This window comes from Pelobates fuscus, chromosome 2 (genome assembly GCF_036172605.1).
Source record: "Pelobates fuscus isolate aPelFus1 chromosome 2, aPelFus1.pri, whole genome shotgun sequence".
In the NCBI taxonomy this organism is placed as follows: domain Eukaryota; kingdom Metazoa; phylum Chordata; class Amphibia; order Anura; family Pelobatidae; genus Pelobates; species Pelobates fuscus.
The window spans coordinates 170,437,696-170,455,703 of record NC_086318.1 but is presented as its reverse complement, the minus strand read 5'-3'; the positions used below and the strand labels follow the sequence as shown (position 1 = coordinate 170,455,703).

The 18,008-nt window shown below is 40.1% G+C and overlaps 1 protein-coding gene across 3 annotated transcripts in view; it reads right to left on the bottom strand.

The window, feature by feature from the left end:
• The window catches only part of ZNF451 (zinc finger protein 451), a 36,706-nt gene that overhangs the window by 901 nt on the left and 17,797 nt on the right, over positions 1–18,008 (bottom strand). For all 3 annotated transcript variants that reach the window (XM_063442951.1, XM_063442953.1, XM_063442952.1), the window contains exons 6-13: positions 15,245–15,392; positions 12,528–12,654; positions 11,674–11,812; positions 10,938–11,085; positions 7,859–9,528; positions 5,896–6,033; positions 3,346–3,476; positions 2,304–2,490 (exon numbers count right to left, since the gene is read on the bottom strand). In XM_063442951.1, coding sequence (XP_063299021.1) covers positions 2,304–2,490; positions 3,346–3,476; positions 5,896–6,033; positions 7,859–9,528; positions 10,938–11,085; positions 11,674–11,812; positions 12,528–12,654; positions 15,245–15,392 — 2,688 coding nt within the window. The remainder of the gene's footprint in view (positions 1–2,303; positions 2,491–3,345; positions 3,477–5,895; positions 6,034–7,858; positions 9,529–10,937; positions 11,086–11,673; positions 11,813–12,527; positions 12,655–15,244; positions 15,393–18,008) is intronic.

Below are 18,008 nucleotides of genomic sequence, written 5' to 3'. Positions count from 1 at the left end.
AGTGATCAAAAAATGCTTGCGGGCTTTGTTAAGTAATTAAATAAAATTTCTGCTCTTGTTAGGCACTTGCTGGCTAGGATGACACGTCTCCCTTTTGGGCTAACACAATGCCAGCCCCACCTATCCTGGCAGAATACATGCCAATGTTGGCAACCATCATACAGTGTTAGGTTTTGGTATAAGTGTATAAACAAATGGACTGTCCGCTAATAAATGTAATTTGTGTTATGTAAAAAGTTTTAGTGTAATATTTTTACATATAACAGATCTTTTTCAAACTGGTAATTTTGGAATAGATTCTCCTTTAACGAAATAACAGATTAAGGAAAGTAAATATATTTGTGATGCTTATTCTATGGCAATGAATGGAAACAGTCTGTTCAATATGACTAACTGCACATCTGAGTATTTCATAATAAGGAGATGGATAATCTAATCGAAAAAACAAACATGGATAGAAGGACTTGTTTTTTCTATAGGATTTTGGGTGACGCTGGATGTCCTCATGCATAGTTTCAGGACGTCCAGTGTTAGTTAGGCGACCAAAAGTTGCGTAACAACCCAGTAGCCCCTTTTGTTGCTGTCTGGTAGACCGTTACTAGAAGTGGTATTAACCCTAGCAGGTAATTATTGCAGTCTAATAAAAACTGCAATAATTACCACGGCCGGGTTAAGGGACCTAGGACACTGTGCTTAGACCACTTCAATGAGCTGATGTGGTGTGGGTGCCTATAAAGTCTCTTTAAGATCGGTTTGCTATGACGAACCAAGGAATTCCTCAATATTGCCACACTGAAAATGTGGAAATGTTAAGTCTGCATTTTTAATCTCAGCTTTTCCAATCCTGGATAACTTTGATAGGTTGAGTATGTTGGGTTGGACCCTGAGAGCTTCGAAGAGCATTAGTTTAGATCTTACTATTCTTAAAATTACATTATATTGAGAGACATGGCTAGGTAACTCAGCAACATAACCACTACAAGAGCTGTGGTGAGTGACTTCAGCTGGGGAAAGAACGCTGGGTTGCATCTTATGGAGCGATTAGCTCTGTTTTCTGTGTCACATGAGGATCTTTTTCCTTTTCCCTGAAATGAGCTTATCTGATTTATAACGTGGTAATACCAGCCTATCATATGTATGGCAATTATCTCATCTACTCTTGATGTACATAATTCTATGTTATCATGTCTATTTGTAGACATTCTATATCCAGAGTTCTGTAAATACACTGTGCATCTGACCTCTGGATTGTTTTTGTAGACTTTACTTGAATGCTGCCTTCTCAGAACTCTGTATACTCTTTGGATTATGGTTGTGTGTCCAGACCTTAAAGTTTTGTTGCATTCTTCTAGATGCTTGCCACAGAGATCCAGGAGAAACCACAACTACCTCTACTGCTGCTAAAGTAGGCCTGGGCTGGTGAGTTAAGGCCTAAGGTAGGCCTAAGGTAGGCCTGAGCTGGTGAGTGGTTTCTGAAGCTGCACATATTTTGTGTATACTGCAAAAGGCTATCTATGTATGCCGTCATTGTGTTTATGGCGTCTCCAAATAGCAAAACCATAGTCAGTACTACCTGCTTGGATATTATTCTTTCTTGTCTCCAGCTTTAGCCCTAAATGTTACCTGGACTCCTAAAGATACTATTGTTACAGCATATGTGACTGATTCTTGGCTAGATTTATCAGTGCTATCTGAAGCCACATGCACAGTTACATAGTTATATAGGCTGGGGGGAAAAAACTAAAATAAAAAAAAAAAGGTTAGTTAAAATCATATATCTCAGAAAACAGATATGGGTTTAGCCCACCACTACGTGACAATACCCCAATTCGTCTCCCTTGTTAAAATTAGTGTAGGACCCACCTATATTTGGGTTCTGTGACGTTGTGGGGGCTTAACACGAGATGGTAATATGGATCTCCATATTTGTTTGATGAGACAGGTGATTTTAAGTAGTGTTGTCAATTTTAAAACTGTATTTGTGTGTGTGTGCTGCCACTTCTTGTGTTTTCTTGAAATCAGTGTGTATTGTTTTCGTTCTTATTTTTTTTTATGCTATTCACATGGTTTCATTTAGTTGTCTTTATTTTTCTAGACTAAAGCTATAACAATTATCTTTCATGGGTTTGAAGTAAAAATGTAACCTTTTGTTTAGACAAAACCAGAATGAACCATCTGTGGAACAGTAATTGTTATATGGAATCTTCCCAAAGACAGTGAAACACAGGGCACTTGGAATAATGGATTTAATTGATGTATTGCTGATTTTTATTTGAGGCACGTTGTTCAGCCTAGCCGTTTACCTGAGAATGTGTCGGATATGCTGTTTAACAAGGCACACATTAGCTCTCCATCAATGTGATGAGGGTTAAGAATATGAGCAGGTCTCTGGGTCTTCTTAAACTGGCTCTCCAGCTCCAGGAAACCTTTATCGCCTGAGAGAATGGTGAAGGGGATTTCCTTTGGTAGCAGCTCATCCATACGACCAGCCTGAAATTACAAAATAACAAAACAAAAAACATACATTATTGTGATAACAACTCTAATAGATTGAAAAGCAATGCAAAGAATGTGGACAACATTTAAACAGTTTACTTTGTTGTTTTATCCGCCAGGAGCCCATGTCCATGCTGTACTCTCCCACATGCATGAGTGTACAACACGGATGTCTCTGAATGCTTCTGAGAGACCGTGGGAGCCTTCGTAGGTATTATCTTGCAATGGGTGAGATAATTCCTTATTACCACAGCCCTCGCTACCAAAGACTGGGGGAAGGGACACAACTTGATACTGGTAGCTCTGCCTTTTGTCAGCTTGAGAATTTAACATAAGACAAAGAAGTTTCTATGATATAGTTCACTGCATTGGAATTTCAATAAAATTCAGGAATACAAACATGTTCCTAACACTACATTACTTCTCTTGGGAGATTAAATGTTGTTTTATTCTACCCCAGTTGAGGATGTGGGGCAAAAGTCATCCTCAGGGTGAAGATCTGAGGAAGGATATGTTAGTAGCTGTTTTTTGTTGGTCTAATTTTATTTATACAATAATATATTGCCTACCATACGTATATCAAGTGATATCACACTCCAATTCAGCCCAGATACCAGGCATTGCATAGGAGAAAACAAGAATTCTGCTTCTCCTTCTTTCTCTGAACTGACAGGGCTTGTAAGAGAGCCTACAATGACTGACAGGGACCCCAAATAGAAACTCCAGTTTCAGTTGGTGTCAGATTTATACATTGATTTACATATTTTTTTCAAGACCTCACAAACACATGCTGAGTAATATTAGCATTTGTGAAAAGTGACAGTTGTGTTTTCAGGAATTATTACTTACATGTAAGCAAATAGCAAAGTCAGCAGCATCCTTTCTGTTACTGCAGTGAGGGTGAAGGAAGAAAGAACCCGTATTGGAAAGACTTTTAAATATTATGCAATTGACTGGGGGTTTCCAGTTGGATTTCCCACCTACAAAAAAATACATTCTATATTAATGATAGGATTTTAAAAAGAATATATTACTCACTATACCCTGGCAGGTGGAAGGTTATACGAGTAATTTGAACAATTTTATTTAATTGAATATTTTTTTTGCAATTTATAATTTTAGCATTGCATAGGGATAACAATATGCCGGTTACAAAAATAAAAGCAGAAGATGCCACATTTTGGTTGCAACAGAGTAGCAGCCAATACAGGATACATGATAGGGTTGTGTCAATTAAGGGGTACATAATGTCAACTGTAATACGTATGGGTAAAAGTGTCGCTAGCTATCCTATGGTGATAAGGCAGAGCTTGAAGGGACAGCCTAAGTCGCAATAATTTGCTGTGATGAACAGCATGTACCGTCAATTATAGGTTGCACCATAAAAAGGAGATAGCAAGTACACATCATTACAACACACGCTTCCATATGTGGGGGGGTATGCACTCATCAGGAGGTCTTTACTCAACATCCTGATATGCTACGATGCAACAAAGGTAAGTAACGTTGGTCATGGTACATATTTAAGCAATGGAATATAACTAAAGACAAGAACTTGTGCAAACCATCTGAACTCCAGGAACAAATTAGAGTGTTAGAAAACGTAACTCCAACCTGGGGCTGGTACAGGAGCAGTTCATGGTGAGCTCAGGTGGCTGCCGAGGTCGATGCCGGTGGACTCTTATGCCTGGTTGATCTAGGGTAGAATGGTTTAATATTGCTTATGTCCCATTTCTTAGCTGTAGCAATAGGTTCTGTTCGAGGCATTCAGCAGGGATAAGTGTAGTGCGCTGAGGAATGTTTCTGAATCTGATACTTTTGAGATGTGCACGCGTTTTCGCTCATGAAGCATAGATAGTTTGTGCCCAGGACCCCAGCGATAAGGGATGTCATTGTCCCTAAGTAGTTGTGTCACTGATATCTTCGACTGTCTCCACAGCACTGTGGACCTGGATAGGTCATTATGAAACGAGAGGTCTGCTCCTTCAAAGTGGTGAATGTTAGATGCACGGGTTGCTGCTTGCACCATTAGTATACTGCAGGTTGTTTGGAAACAAAGCAATATGTCTCTTGGGACCACCTCTGGTTCTGGGTATCCTGAAGTAATGATCCACCAATAATTCTTGCCTTAGCTGAGGTAAGTATGGAGGTCAGCAGACGCCGCAGAAAATGTGGCAATTCGGTTTCATCAGGGACCCCTCGGAGGCGAAGGTTTCGCTGGCGCCTGGCATCCTCCAGAGCTGCCACCGTGCTCTTCAAAATTGCGTTGGCTTGTTTGTTTCTGCCGACATCAGTTCTCCGATCACTCTGAGCATTCTGCTGAACGTTGTTTACGTCCTCCATGGCCTGACATAGCTTTTAAGTCTTCTTTGACCAGCGCTATATCTGCTGCAAAGAAGGACTTTAACTCCCGAAGGAGATTTTGTATATCTGTTTGACTCGCTGGAACAAATTCAGGTTCAGATGCAGGCTTGCTCTGAGTTTATTCTTGTCTGAAGGAGTTCCTCATCCTCACTCTCCTCCGATGTAGAGTCTGGGGCTTCCCGCACGGGCACCATTTTGATAGGCCGCGACTTTAGAGTTACAAGCAGTTAGTCTCCTATATTTTGAGATAGCGGGGCTGGTTCACTTTTGCAGAGCTTGGATTTTCGTCCCATGGTGTTCTTGAGCCTTGTGGAGTTAATTTCCTTGTCGGAACCTGAGGTCAAAAAGCTGAGTTTTCCCAGGAGCTCGGGTTATGTACATTTATTTCAGTGCGCGGTAAGCTCTGCCCCTTACTTTATTTTTATTTATTTTTTTTTTTAAGTAATCTTTAAAAACATTTAATTAATCTGTTTCCCTAAATGATCAAATTTAGAAAATACATTTTAGCGACAGATGCTAGTTTACTGGCTGTGGGGTATGGTGGTTATGGTGGGAATGGAATAGTGGTCGCTACAATAGCCTGGAGATACCTCCCTTTCCCCATCACCACTTATTGATTCTGCTTAATAGCAAGTTATCCCTCTATAGTGGAATGCCTGTCTGCCCTATACCTATATACATATATACTCTGTTCCTATTTGGGACCCTTTCACTGTGAATAGTAGCTCTATGCCTTATGAACTAATAAAGTCCTTTTTTTTTAATATATATATATTTCTTGGCATGTAAGCTACTTATTTAACCTAAGTTGTACCTATTCCTAGACATTCACTTCCATTTGGAGTGAACGCCTTGGATATTGTCTTCATTCCTTTTCTAATTTTAGTAATTAGGGTTATCCCCTGCTTATCTAGTACAACTAGGTGACCTCTTTTTTGACTAGGAGATATAGTCATAGGCCTTGCCCAACTTATGGTAGGAGACACCCTGACCTGTCCCTCGGTCAATATCCTTACTAAACAAGTGATTTCTTACCTTGAAATCCCCAAACAAATGTCCCTTGGTTCAGGAAACCTGGTAGATGAGTGAAAAAACTTGCCCAGTTGTCCAAGTCAAGAAATACAATGTGTGTCATTGTACAAAGGTAGTCCAGATCTGGCAATTCACTATCCACTAGAAAGAAAGGAAAATAAATCCGATTGTAAAGAATGTTTTGGTATAGAGAGAACTTATTTTTTTTTCATTCAGATAGATCTGACCTTGTCAGAAGTCTTTGCACTGCTCTAATGTGATTGTGATTACGTAACTAAGAGTACAGCAATTGGCTGATGGGGGACTGCCTGGCTTGCCATGGCCATGGAACTATGCCTGCATGGGAGGCAGGGACAAAAACATTAGAACGTGTCATGACAAATATGAACGTTGGTAACGAATTAAAAGCATATCTTACATTAGGAACAATTTAATTGCATCTGTCACATTATGATAGACTGACTCAAGCCAATACAAAGAGACAAATATAATCTAAGAACGGCAAACTCATATGGCCAGCAAAAATAATAGGACACACCACAGAAAAAATGTTCTTCACGCAAGGCTAGTTTCCAACTGCTAGCCATGCATGCACAGTTACAGCCAGCACCCTTACTAGGGAATTGCAATGTCACTGATGGTGCGCAATGTCCCAAGCAGAAAGTGTAATTCATTGTCGCAATATGAAATATTACTATTAGATGTGCATAGTGGATACATGAATTTGGCAACTAGTAGAGGTGGGACGGCTTATTCCAGCATGAGAAGGGATAATTTGATTGTGTAAGAATGTGACAGATGTCAGAAGATTTACAACATGAATTCCTCTTTTGAAGCTGAAACTCCAACCATTCTTCTGCCAAGTGTGAAATTATACACACACATTGCCCTTTGTTTATCTACTCAGACTGGGTGACTATACCCCATTCACCTTAGTTGCCTCGTAGGCTCAGCTCCTTCTGATATGTAAAGTGACCGTGAGCAGTCAGGAGACCTTTGTCTGTCAAAGAGTCATATCCCAAAACATTAGTAATTCAGAGAATAATATTCATGCCTCCTGATGTGCGTATTCAGAACGGCAAAAACGCACCCTACAAAAGGAGTCTAAATATGGCTAGTGCAATTTAAAGGGACTCTCCAGTGCCAGGAAAACAAACTGTTTTCCTGGCACTACAGGTCCCCTCTTCCTCCCATGTTGCTGAAGGGGTTAAAACCCCTTCAATGACTTACCTGTATCCAGCGCCGATGTCCCTCGGTCGCTGGGTGAGGGTCCGCCCACGCTCATCCCCAGCCAGGGTGAGACCTATTGAGCATGCACGGCCGCTGGCAAGGGAGACCTAATGCGCATGCTCGGCAATGCCGCGCACGCGCATTAGACCTCCCCATAGGAAAGCATTGAAAAATGCTTTCAATGCTTTCCTATGGGGATTTCAGCGACGCTGGATGTCCACACATAGCGTGAGGGTTTGGGGTTTGTCTCAAAACAGAAGGGGGAGGCAATTTAGAGTTCCTAGAAATACGCCTTCTCTCCGCCCCATACCACTTTCCAGGTCTGATTGGTCTGAACACTGGGACAAAGTCACAAGCATGCTTTGAGTAGTGTGCATTCGTGGCATGCGACTTCATCACTCAGGCACAATGGGCTTTTCCAACATTGCTTGGTTTTGGACACTGGAGTGGGCATGGAAAGTGCAAGAAAGAAGAAGCAGAGATATATAAAATAAAATAAAAAAAAAAACAAAAAAAAAACATTAACAAGCCTTTTCAGCCGGAAGAATTCAAAAACAAAACTTTAGAATGAGACAAATGCCTAAAAATTGTCTTTAGAATTAGACTGTTGTCTTTAATTGCTTGCTCCTCTGTATATGGAACACAGTTAACAGATAAAGCGTCAATTCTTCAAAACATAGTAATGACATTTATTTATTATATAGGATTAGTGTAAACACGACTAGGAGTACAATACCTGTATCCATCTCTTGTGCTCCAGCAGTCACACTTGTTTCCAAAGCAGAAGATGTAGGAGGCTCTACCTTCCCAAAATTGCCACTTGACCTAGTGTTAGCTTGACTAACTGACATATAAGAGCTAGGTGTCTTTACTGTCTTTTCTTGTATGGATGGTCCTTTAGCTGTAAATTCGAAGATGTCCTCTAAGATTCCAGGATCAGTTTTGATTTTAGGTTTCAGAAGGAAACAGTGTTCCTCATGATAGTGCTGTTGAGCTGTTACAGCCTTGGCAAAGGTTTGATGACAGAGAAAGCACTTGACAACAAATTCCGTTTTAGCATGTTCCTTGTCATCCTTGCAAAGATGTACTTTTAATTGTTCAAGCGATTTAGCTGTTGCGGAACAGAAAGAGCAGGAGTACCACAAATTACCAGTCTTCAAAATCCTCTTCAAGCAGCGAGCAGAGTCTTTTAATCTGTCTGTGTCACATGTATAGGACTGCAAGCAGCCACAGGTCATATGGTCTTTATTTTCAATGAAGACTGATGTGGAATGCTCCTGACTTTTGACAGGAGATGGTTTCTCCTCTGGAACAAATGCATAATCCTGACTGTGAAAACTGTCATAGTGGTTGTGAAATTCAATCTCTTGCTCAAAATAGACATCCTCACAAAGGCCACAAAAATATTTCATTTTTATATCTCCGTCGTGTTGCTGCTGACTATGTCTGTAGAGGGTCTCTATTTTGTGAAAGTGCTTTCCGCAAAGATCGCAGCAGAATTTGTGAAACTGATGTTTATACGGAGATTTGCAATGTTGTTTAACAATTTCTTCAGACTCTAACATTTCTTCACAAATATGACACTGCCACCTGCCTTTAGCAGATTCAGAGGCTGTAGTGGAAGAGGATGTAGGTGGGTATATGCATTGACTTTGCCCTACTGCAAATGTACAGGAAGATGTAGAAGGCAATGGCTCCTCATCTACAATGTCTTTCTCAGAGTAATATGAATGTCCTGCATGGCACTCTGCTACATGCATCATTGCATCTTCGAGGCTGTGCATCTGAACATGGCAAGTTCTGCACCAAAACCGAAAGTGATTTAAGTACGCACCTCCATGGAAGCGACTCATGTGCAGACGAATGATGGACAAATCATCAGCCATCTTGCCACAGACAGTACATTTGTGGCAAATTCTATTTGCTGTCATGATGTGCTCCCCCACTTCCTGCTCTGTTGAAAATTTTTGATCGCATTCACAGAACCATGCAGTTACAGTTACCTGAAAATGCTCATTCATGTCTTTTTCAGCTTGGATACCACCGCTAATGCTTTTGTTTTTAGGTACCACCACGACCTTTACTACGGGTTTCTCTTCATCATCATCATCATTGATGTGCCTTTTTAGCAGGCAAGCTTTCATTCTAGCATTTGCTGCAGATAAGCAGAAGTCTGAAGCTGTTTTTTCTCCTTCGTTGATAAGACAAAATGCCAAAACTGATTGTGCCATGTTTTTTATTATCTTCACTTTGTGCTTGGTCCTCTCAGCATGTTTTTCAATGTGTTTATCACTCCTTAAAGCCTGTCTACACACAGGACATAATGCTTTCACTTTAAATGTGGCAGCAACTTCAGCTATACTCTTTTCTGAACGTGAAGTGGGACCTGCATTACGGCATCGAGTCCTGTTTGAGATGAGAGGGGAGTTTCATGTGAACATTGATCTTAATTGCTCTACCTGCAGACTTCAAATTCCCATTATCTACAACAGAGTGCTCTATACAAAAATAAATCAATAAACATCATGCAATATAGGCATTGTTCACTCCATACCAAAAGTAACAAGAGTGATCAGTCGAGAGTGTACGATAAGCGCACTCTGCCAATCCCTGCCTCAATCTCTGGTATGAATTGGTATGGAGTGAGGTGGAGCATAACTATAACATATAATAATTTTGGGTCATGCTGGAGGCTACTGGGGACAGAGCATCTCTTCAAAGCTTTGAGTAAATCATTTAGCAGTGAAGTGGAATCTGGTGTCCAAGGACTCCAGACACAATAATTGCTCTAATCAGTTTGTGCATAAAGTGTTCCTTTAAGTACATTGGCTAGGTTTTGCCTCATACAAAAGCTATTTTTTCTCCACATCCAAATATATATATATTTTTTTGCTACAAAAACAAAAACCTTTGGCAGCTTTCTGCAATGTAGCACAGTCCCCTCACACCTACTTTTACACAACAAGACTTCTTTATTAGACTATACGCAAAGTATGTACTAAACCAATGAGAGATCGGTGTAAGCCGAGCTGCTGATAGGACTTTTCCCTAAAGCCAATAATTGTCCTTTTTATTTGTCTCCATTCTGCTTAACATGACCTTAAAATGCTATAAAAATAAGAGAACAGTGATTGGCTGTGGGGGCAGAGTCAATTCAGCAGCTCAGCATGATCATCTAGGGCAGGGGTTCCCAAGTCCAGGATTTATGGATTACCCTGTTGTGTCTACAGTGTTTTTTCTTCTTCTAAAAACACCTCAGACACAACTGGGTAGTCCCTTAATCCTGGACTGTTAGGGAGCACTTGAAGACTGGATTGGGAACCACTGATCTAGGGGAAATAATATGGTTTCCCATCTAAGACCTATTCTATTTAAACATTAGCCAGTTGCATGAATTATTTATTTTCAGATTAATTTGGAAAACTACTCATTACTTCATGGGTTAATGTATGAGGGAGTTAGCCATGTATGGCAGCTTATGTGGGCATTCTGGGCCTTATCACATTGCTCTGGTTGCTATTTAATTCTGGATTTATGGGATCACTTCAGTGTAGGGTTTGCAAACTTAGGAGGACAGGGTGTTTAGGGACTATCCTGGAGACTTTGCAAAGGAAAAAAGGTAGCAGACTAAGAAAGAAGTTAAAAACAAAAAAACAAAAACACCCCAAAACAAAAGAAAAATGCCACTAATTTTGATCTAAATGAATAATCCATAGTATAGCTATGAAAATAACATTAGTAACATGAAATCACATTCCTGTGGGAGATGGTAGATGAAATTACTAGAAGCTCGCTTACTGCATATCACTACCAACCTGAAGTGTGCACTCAGTGCCACATGAGAGTGCAATTCAGACTCACAAGACGTGCAAAATACCCGGAATGGAACCTCTTTGCAGAGAGCAACCAAAACTTTCTTTGCATAGGCTGGTATAGGAACAGGGCATGAAATAACCTTTTCATCTGCATAATAAAAAATAAATAAAACAGAATACAAAGAATAAAATGTGACAGTCCCTCTTATTAGATTTTTTCCTGCAGACAGAGAAGGTACAGATCTTAGGATGAGGTGCCATGGCTTTCAGAAGAGGACATTTAATACAGTTAACTAAAACTGAATCACATCTAAAATAATGTAAACTGTACTCGAACAAATTCATCACAAGTGTAAGATCCAATTTTAAAGTGTTTGCTTAAAGTTACCAACTGCAAATATTAACTGATACAGAGAGTATGAATAGCACTAAATTTTGGTTTGCAACTAATGTTATTGCACAAAAATCTTTCTGGCACATATTTAAAGGCACAGTGAACTTTGCATTGTGATAGTATTTTTAACTGTTTTAGGGCCAAGTACACTTTTTAAGGTGCTGCTAATTTATATTAAAAAATGTTTTTTATTGATAGCGACATTAACACTTGTTGGTTAGTTTCATAGATAAAGCATTAAAAACTTTCTAGATATCTGTTCATTATTAGAGCTCTGGTATATCTACGTGGGATTGCAGATGACGTATCACTGTTAAACAGAACCACAAATACACAACATACCTTGCATGAAGTGATTCACGGATGACATGTGCTGCAGACATTCCTCTCTCAGGCAAAAAAGCAAAAAACATTTAGGACAAGCAAAGCACTGGATGATCTGGGGTGGAATATTGCATTCATGTCCATCAAGCAATTGTTTCTGATGGGGACGAAAAATAATCATAAAGCACAGTGTACTTGAATTGTGAAATGGAAATAATACGCATTGTAATATAATTTACTAAGATTAGCAATATAGAACACTTGCAGTAACCTAAAGGACATAATAAGAAAGGGATAGTGTAATAATTGTGGAAATGGGAAAATTCATAAACTTCACCACCCTTGGTACACCATTATGTATAATCAGTCATTCACCACAGTAAAATAATCAGGCTGTAGCTGACCAACATTATTAAAGCAGTATGTATTAAAAATATAAAAACTTGGTGACACCTGAAAAAGTATGCCAAACTTGGATGTAGCAGAGATCAGTTCATCCTTGCCATTCCATTATTTTCAATACGGACAAGCATATTACATAAAACTCTGCTCATCAGCATTATATGAGAAGCAAATGTGAATGGAACGTCTGACCAAGCTGATGGTTCCATTTGAAGCTGCAAGAATAAAGCTACAAATGTAACCGTGTGTGCAGCACCAGATCATACACTGAAATCTCGGAGAGGTGCTAAGAGAGATAAGGAGTTGAATAGAGTGCATCTGGACAGATGGCAATAACAAGCATCAGAAGGGACATAGGAGTAGGAAAGGATTTGCCCCTAACGGATGCAAGAAGCGGTTATGGTGCTCGGATTGTGCCTTTAATGTTACACAGTGATTCCTCCTTCCATATTGTCATGCAATGTTCATACCTTTTCAAGGAGATGCTCTGCATATTCTTTCCTAGACGGAAATCGCTTGGCGCACAAAACACAGGCATATAAAGGTACTGGAGCTCCATGAAGAGTGATTGTTGGATCACATGGAGAATGGTCAAATCTTTAGGTAAAACAAAAATAATAAAAAAAAAATAAAAAAATAATTCACTTAATGCAATAAAGATACATTGGAACAACATGAGAAAAAAACTAAATTTGTGTCACCTACATTTAGGATATGTGCTGGACTCTCCAGTGCCAGGAAAACAAGAATCCTACAGTGCCCCGCTCCCTCCCATCTCATGTCGCTGAAGGGGTTAAAACCCCTTCAATGACTAACCTGAACCCAGCGCCGATGTCCCTCGGCGCTGGGTCAGGCTCCGCCCACGCTTCCTATGGGGATTCTGCTCACTGCTCTCCTATCGGGATTCCGGCGATGCTGGAGGTCCTCATGCATAGTGTGAGGACGTCCAGGGACGTTTAAAACACTTTTTAGGTTTTAAGAAGCCAGAAGTACGTCTAGTGGCTATCTGATAGATAGCCAGTAAAGGAGGACTTAAGCCTGCAAGGTAATTATTGCAGTTTATAAAAACTGCAATAATTACACATGCATGGTTAAGGGTGATGAGAGTTGGCACCCAGACCACTCCAATGGGCAGAAGTGGTCTGGGTGTCTGGAGAGTCCCTTTAAGAGACTACAGTAAAACAAAATCTGTAGAGGAGAAGGTGCTTCTCAATATTTGCCAATAGATGGCACAGTACAACACACACTTCAGGTCAATAACAGCCAAAATACCATATTCTCTGGTGAATGATTTTTACATTTTTCCACAAAAAGCTAGAACATTTCACCTCTGGTGATAACTGAATATTTGCATATGTTTTATGAATCTTATCATTGGGTTTTGAAAATTAGTCTCCGTAATTCAGCTCTGTACTCTCGCACCGAGTTACATTTTACTATATTGCACAGAATGTATAATCTAATGGGAATAAGACTTTGTTCGGTTGGTTTGACTAAAACACTATTAAAAGGTGCTGGCTTTTCTTTATAAAACTTTCCTTCTATTTTGAACAAATATTACAGTAACAATTATAAAGAGCTCATGTCAGGGGGTGGGAGGCATTCTGTTGACAAGGGTGCCAAAAATTAGATCTCCAGATGTTGTAGAAATACAAAAAGCACTACACTTCCCTCTGGCACATATTGTATACCATGAGAGAGTGAGTCGATTTAGTGAACAGTTAGCTTGGGAGGCGCAGAAAATGCAGTTGTGTCTCAATGAAAACAATAGAATTGGTTCAACTGTATAAAATGGCAGATATAGGCATATCAGCCATTAGATGCCTATTTCAGTTGTTATAAACGTATTATACTTTGTTAAATGTTACTTAAATGGACACTAGTTACCAGATCCACTTCAGCTTAATGTGTCTATGGCATGTCCCTGCAACCTTTTACTGTAAACGCTGTCTGTTCAGAGAAAAGACATTGTGTTTACATTGCTGGCTAGTTACACCTCTAGTGGCAGCCATTCAGAGGCCACCAAAGGTGCTTCCTGTGTCAGTGCTGCACAGTGTAGCATTCAGCATCCCCATTCTGGATGAAGGCACTGAACACTCCCCATAGATATGCATTGATTTAATGCATCTTTAGAGGAGATGCTGTTTGGTTAAGAGCAGTGTTTTGCCATACATGCTTAACAGCCTCCCCGTGCTTTCCAATGTGAAAAGATTCGAGTGGCTGAGATCATCAAAATTCATGATCTCAGCCACGGAGGCAAGGCCAGGTGGGGACAGCCGCATCGAGACCGGCGCAGGAGAAAAGGTTAGTAAAATCACCTTTAATCTCCAGAGAGAGGGAGGCCAGGGACCTAATGTTGTATTCCCGCACTATAGTGCCAGGAATCTATGTTTGTATTCCTAACACTATAGTGTGCCTTTAAGTTCTTGTGTTTTCTCATGCCATGCAACTTAACATTTACAAAAAGATAAGTCCTGCGCTCACTCCCATCACTCCTGGCCGGCAGCAACGACCACAGTACACATCAGCCCCAATATATACAGTAAAAACCAAAGAAAAAGTTACCTGCGCTCTCTCCTGAATCCCTATGTATATTTAAACAAATGGAGGTCATTTAGTTACTCCAATGGCCATTGGAAGGAATGCCTGCCAACGTCAAGGCAGACCCCCCTATGCAACTTAACATTGCAGAACAAAATCCAACAGGTGTTTAACAGCTTCACTTCTCTTGTGCTATATCAAGACACATGTATAAATAAGTAATCTTCAGTAATTTAAATTCCTGACTTGAGGAAAGCGACCCAACTTCATATAGGAGAAAATACATCAATGTGGATTCAGTACACCTAACGGCCATTGGAGTGAAACAAAAAAAAAACCCATTTATTTAAATATGCATGGGGGTTTGGGATAGTGTGCAAGTGGCTCTTTTCTTTGGTTTTCATTTTATTTATTGGAGCTAATGTATTATGAGTCTGAGCACAGAACTTATTTTTGTGTAACTAGAAATATATAGATGTTATACATGCTTTTGTTATAATATACAAATAAAATATTCACATTGTGCTGGAAAGGGTCCAAAATGTGCTTCTCTAAAAGTGAAGAGAAGTCTGTAGGTTTCAAATAATTTTTGTTTCTTACTGTGAAGTTCAAATGGCATGACACGATTAAAACACACACTGCATACCTTTTCAGATGTCCCATCAACAGTTGTCCATTGTCGAATGTTCTTTTGCAGTGCATTATTGGGCATATCATTTGCCTAGTGTGAGGGGATGCTCGCTTACACTCTGGTAAAGGTCTACGGCTGGAACGTACGACTCCTAACTTGAGATCTGAATTATAGAAATAGATAGAAATAAAAGTATTAAAACCAAAAATAGTGATGGGCTTTCACTTTAAATTGTGTTGCAAACAGATTCTTTTACTTACCTATATCCAATCCTTCTACTTCACATGTACATATGGAGAAACCCATTCGAAACAATAAAAGGAGTTTTAAATATTTTTTAAATAAACATCAAAACAACCAAAGGAAGTTACATTTTGTGGGGAGGGAGAAAGAGTGTTTAGAAGTTGGAGGGATGAAGTCTGTGATAAGAAGTTAGCCCAACAGTAGATGAGGTGGGTTTTAAATTAAGAACATTATACCCACTAGGGTTAAGTGCAGAATTTAGAATTTTGTCCCTTATTAAAAAAAAAAAAAATGTAGCGACACTGTCATGGCCGCGTGCGTTTTGTTTCTTTTAACCCCCCCCCCCCGACTCTACTAACTCTAATTGCCCCCTAGTCACCCCCATATGCCTCTAAAACCCCCATTTTACCTATTTTGTTTTTTATCGTATTTCGTGTTCGGACTTAAGTCTAGGGCACCACCATCTTTGTACGGGCAGATAAAGGACCTGTGAGACACATCATCTGCACACACTAGATAGCGCTATGAAATTCCTGCACATGCCCAGGTAAACACCTGGGCATTCGCTATTGTCCAAAATTCGGACGGGAATTTTGTCTATTCATGCGTCTGAAAGACAAATTAATATAATTTCAGACGAACAAAACCACTGAATGTCAGTGTTAGTTTAGTTTAATACAAGGAGGGAGATACCGGCTCGCAGTTCCCTCCTTGTAATATGTAAAAATAGGAGCTGTGCTCCCCGCAACTTTCAAAGCTCCCCATCACTATGACCCCCATAATAGCAAGAGAGAGATTGAAATCGCCCTAATGCTTGCTACAGGCTTGCTACCAATTTTGGTCTTTCAGCCTTTTGGTAGATAGCTCCCTTATACTCTGGGACTTAGGGAGCAAGTTGCAGCCGCCGCACGGATCGGAATTTTAGTCATTCTAATAAAATTTCAAACCAACCTAAACTACTGAATGTTGTCCTAACACGAATGGACAAACTGTTCTCATTCTGCTAGGATGAAATTCGGAAGTTTTTGCCGGCATCCTGTCTATATGACAGGATGTTCAGGAATACGGATAGGAAGCATCACCAGATCACGGAGGAAAGGGTGGGTATTGTGGGAAATTTTATTTGACCCACAGGATCAGAGCGGGTCAGAGTGGCTCAAGCGTAGGAAATATACGTAAGATAAAGTAGTCCCTACTTTGTCTTATGTTTTAAAGAAAACTAGATTAGATAGGAAGAAACGGAGAACAGATCCCAAGAGATGGAAAGAAGAGGAAGCGATTGGGGAAAAGTAATTTCGGCATGACAGTGCCGTTTTATTGACATAGGATTTTAATATATTTTCCTTTTTTTTTCTTCCCGTGTGAAGGAGTTATTTTATGTGATATTTAATTAAATGTGATCATACGTCCTTGTGATTATTACTGTGATATGTCCTTGCCAAAACAGACATGTGGGTGAGCCTGTAAAAAAGGTGTCAAAAATATTTACTAAAATCTAGACCGTAGTTTAAAACCTACCACTGGAAATCACAACTTAAGGACATTGTAAGTCAGCGTATATACGAGGGTGTCTAAAGAGATACTATAGTCACCAAACAACATTAATCTTAAAGTGAAACTCCAGTGCCAGGAAAACAATCCTTTTTCCTGGCACTGCAGGTCCCCTCTCCCTCCCACCCCCCAATCCCCGGTTGCTGAAGGGGTGAAAACCCCTTCAGTAACTTACCAGAGGCAGCGACAGGTCCCACGTCGCTGCTTCTTCCTCCACCGCCCCTCCTCCTCTGTATTACGTTGGCCAGTGGGCGAGACTGATCCCGCCCACCGGCCAGGGGGACCTAATGCGCATGCGCGGCAATGCCGTGCATGCGCATTAAAGCTCCCCATAGGAAAGCATTGAAAATTGAGCGACGCTGGAGGTCCTGTGCTAGAGCATCCAGCTACGCTCTAGCACAGGTTTTCTAGTAGACAGCCACTAGAGGCAGAGTTAACCCTGCAAGGTTATTATTGCAGTTTATAAAAAACTGCAATAATTACACTTGCAGGGTTAAGAGTAGTGGGATTTGGCACCCAGACCACTCCAATGAGCAGAAGTGGTCTGGGTGCCTGGAGTGTCCCTTTAAGTTTAATTTAATTAAAATATTTAGACTGTATGCACCAATCCCTTTGAGCAGTTGCATATAGCTCATCTGTCAGTATGGGGGCGAACAAAAATGGCCCCAGCTGAAAGAAAGGAGCCCCAGGTATCTCTTGATACCCTGCATCAGCAGGGATATAACCTCACTCACACCAAATGATATCTCCACAGGTGGTTTATCCGACTAACCTGTAAGTAACTAAATCATAATTTCAAATGTTGTTGCTCGGTTAAAAAAAGAAGAAATAACATTTTCTATTATCCAAGTTGTTGACTTTTTTTCACATGCAAATCTGTATATTGTAGACACATACAATTACATGAACATAATACTAAAAATACACTGCTCAAAAAAATAAAGGGAACACAAAATAACACATCCTAGATCTGAATGAATTAAAT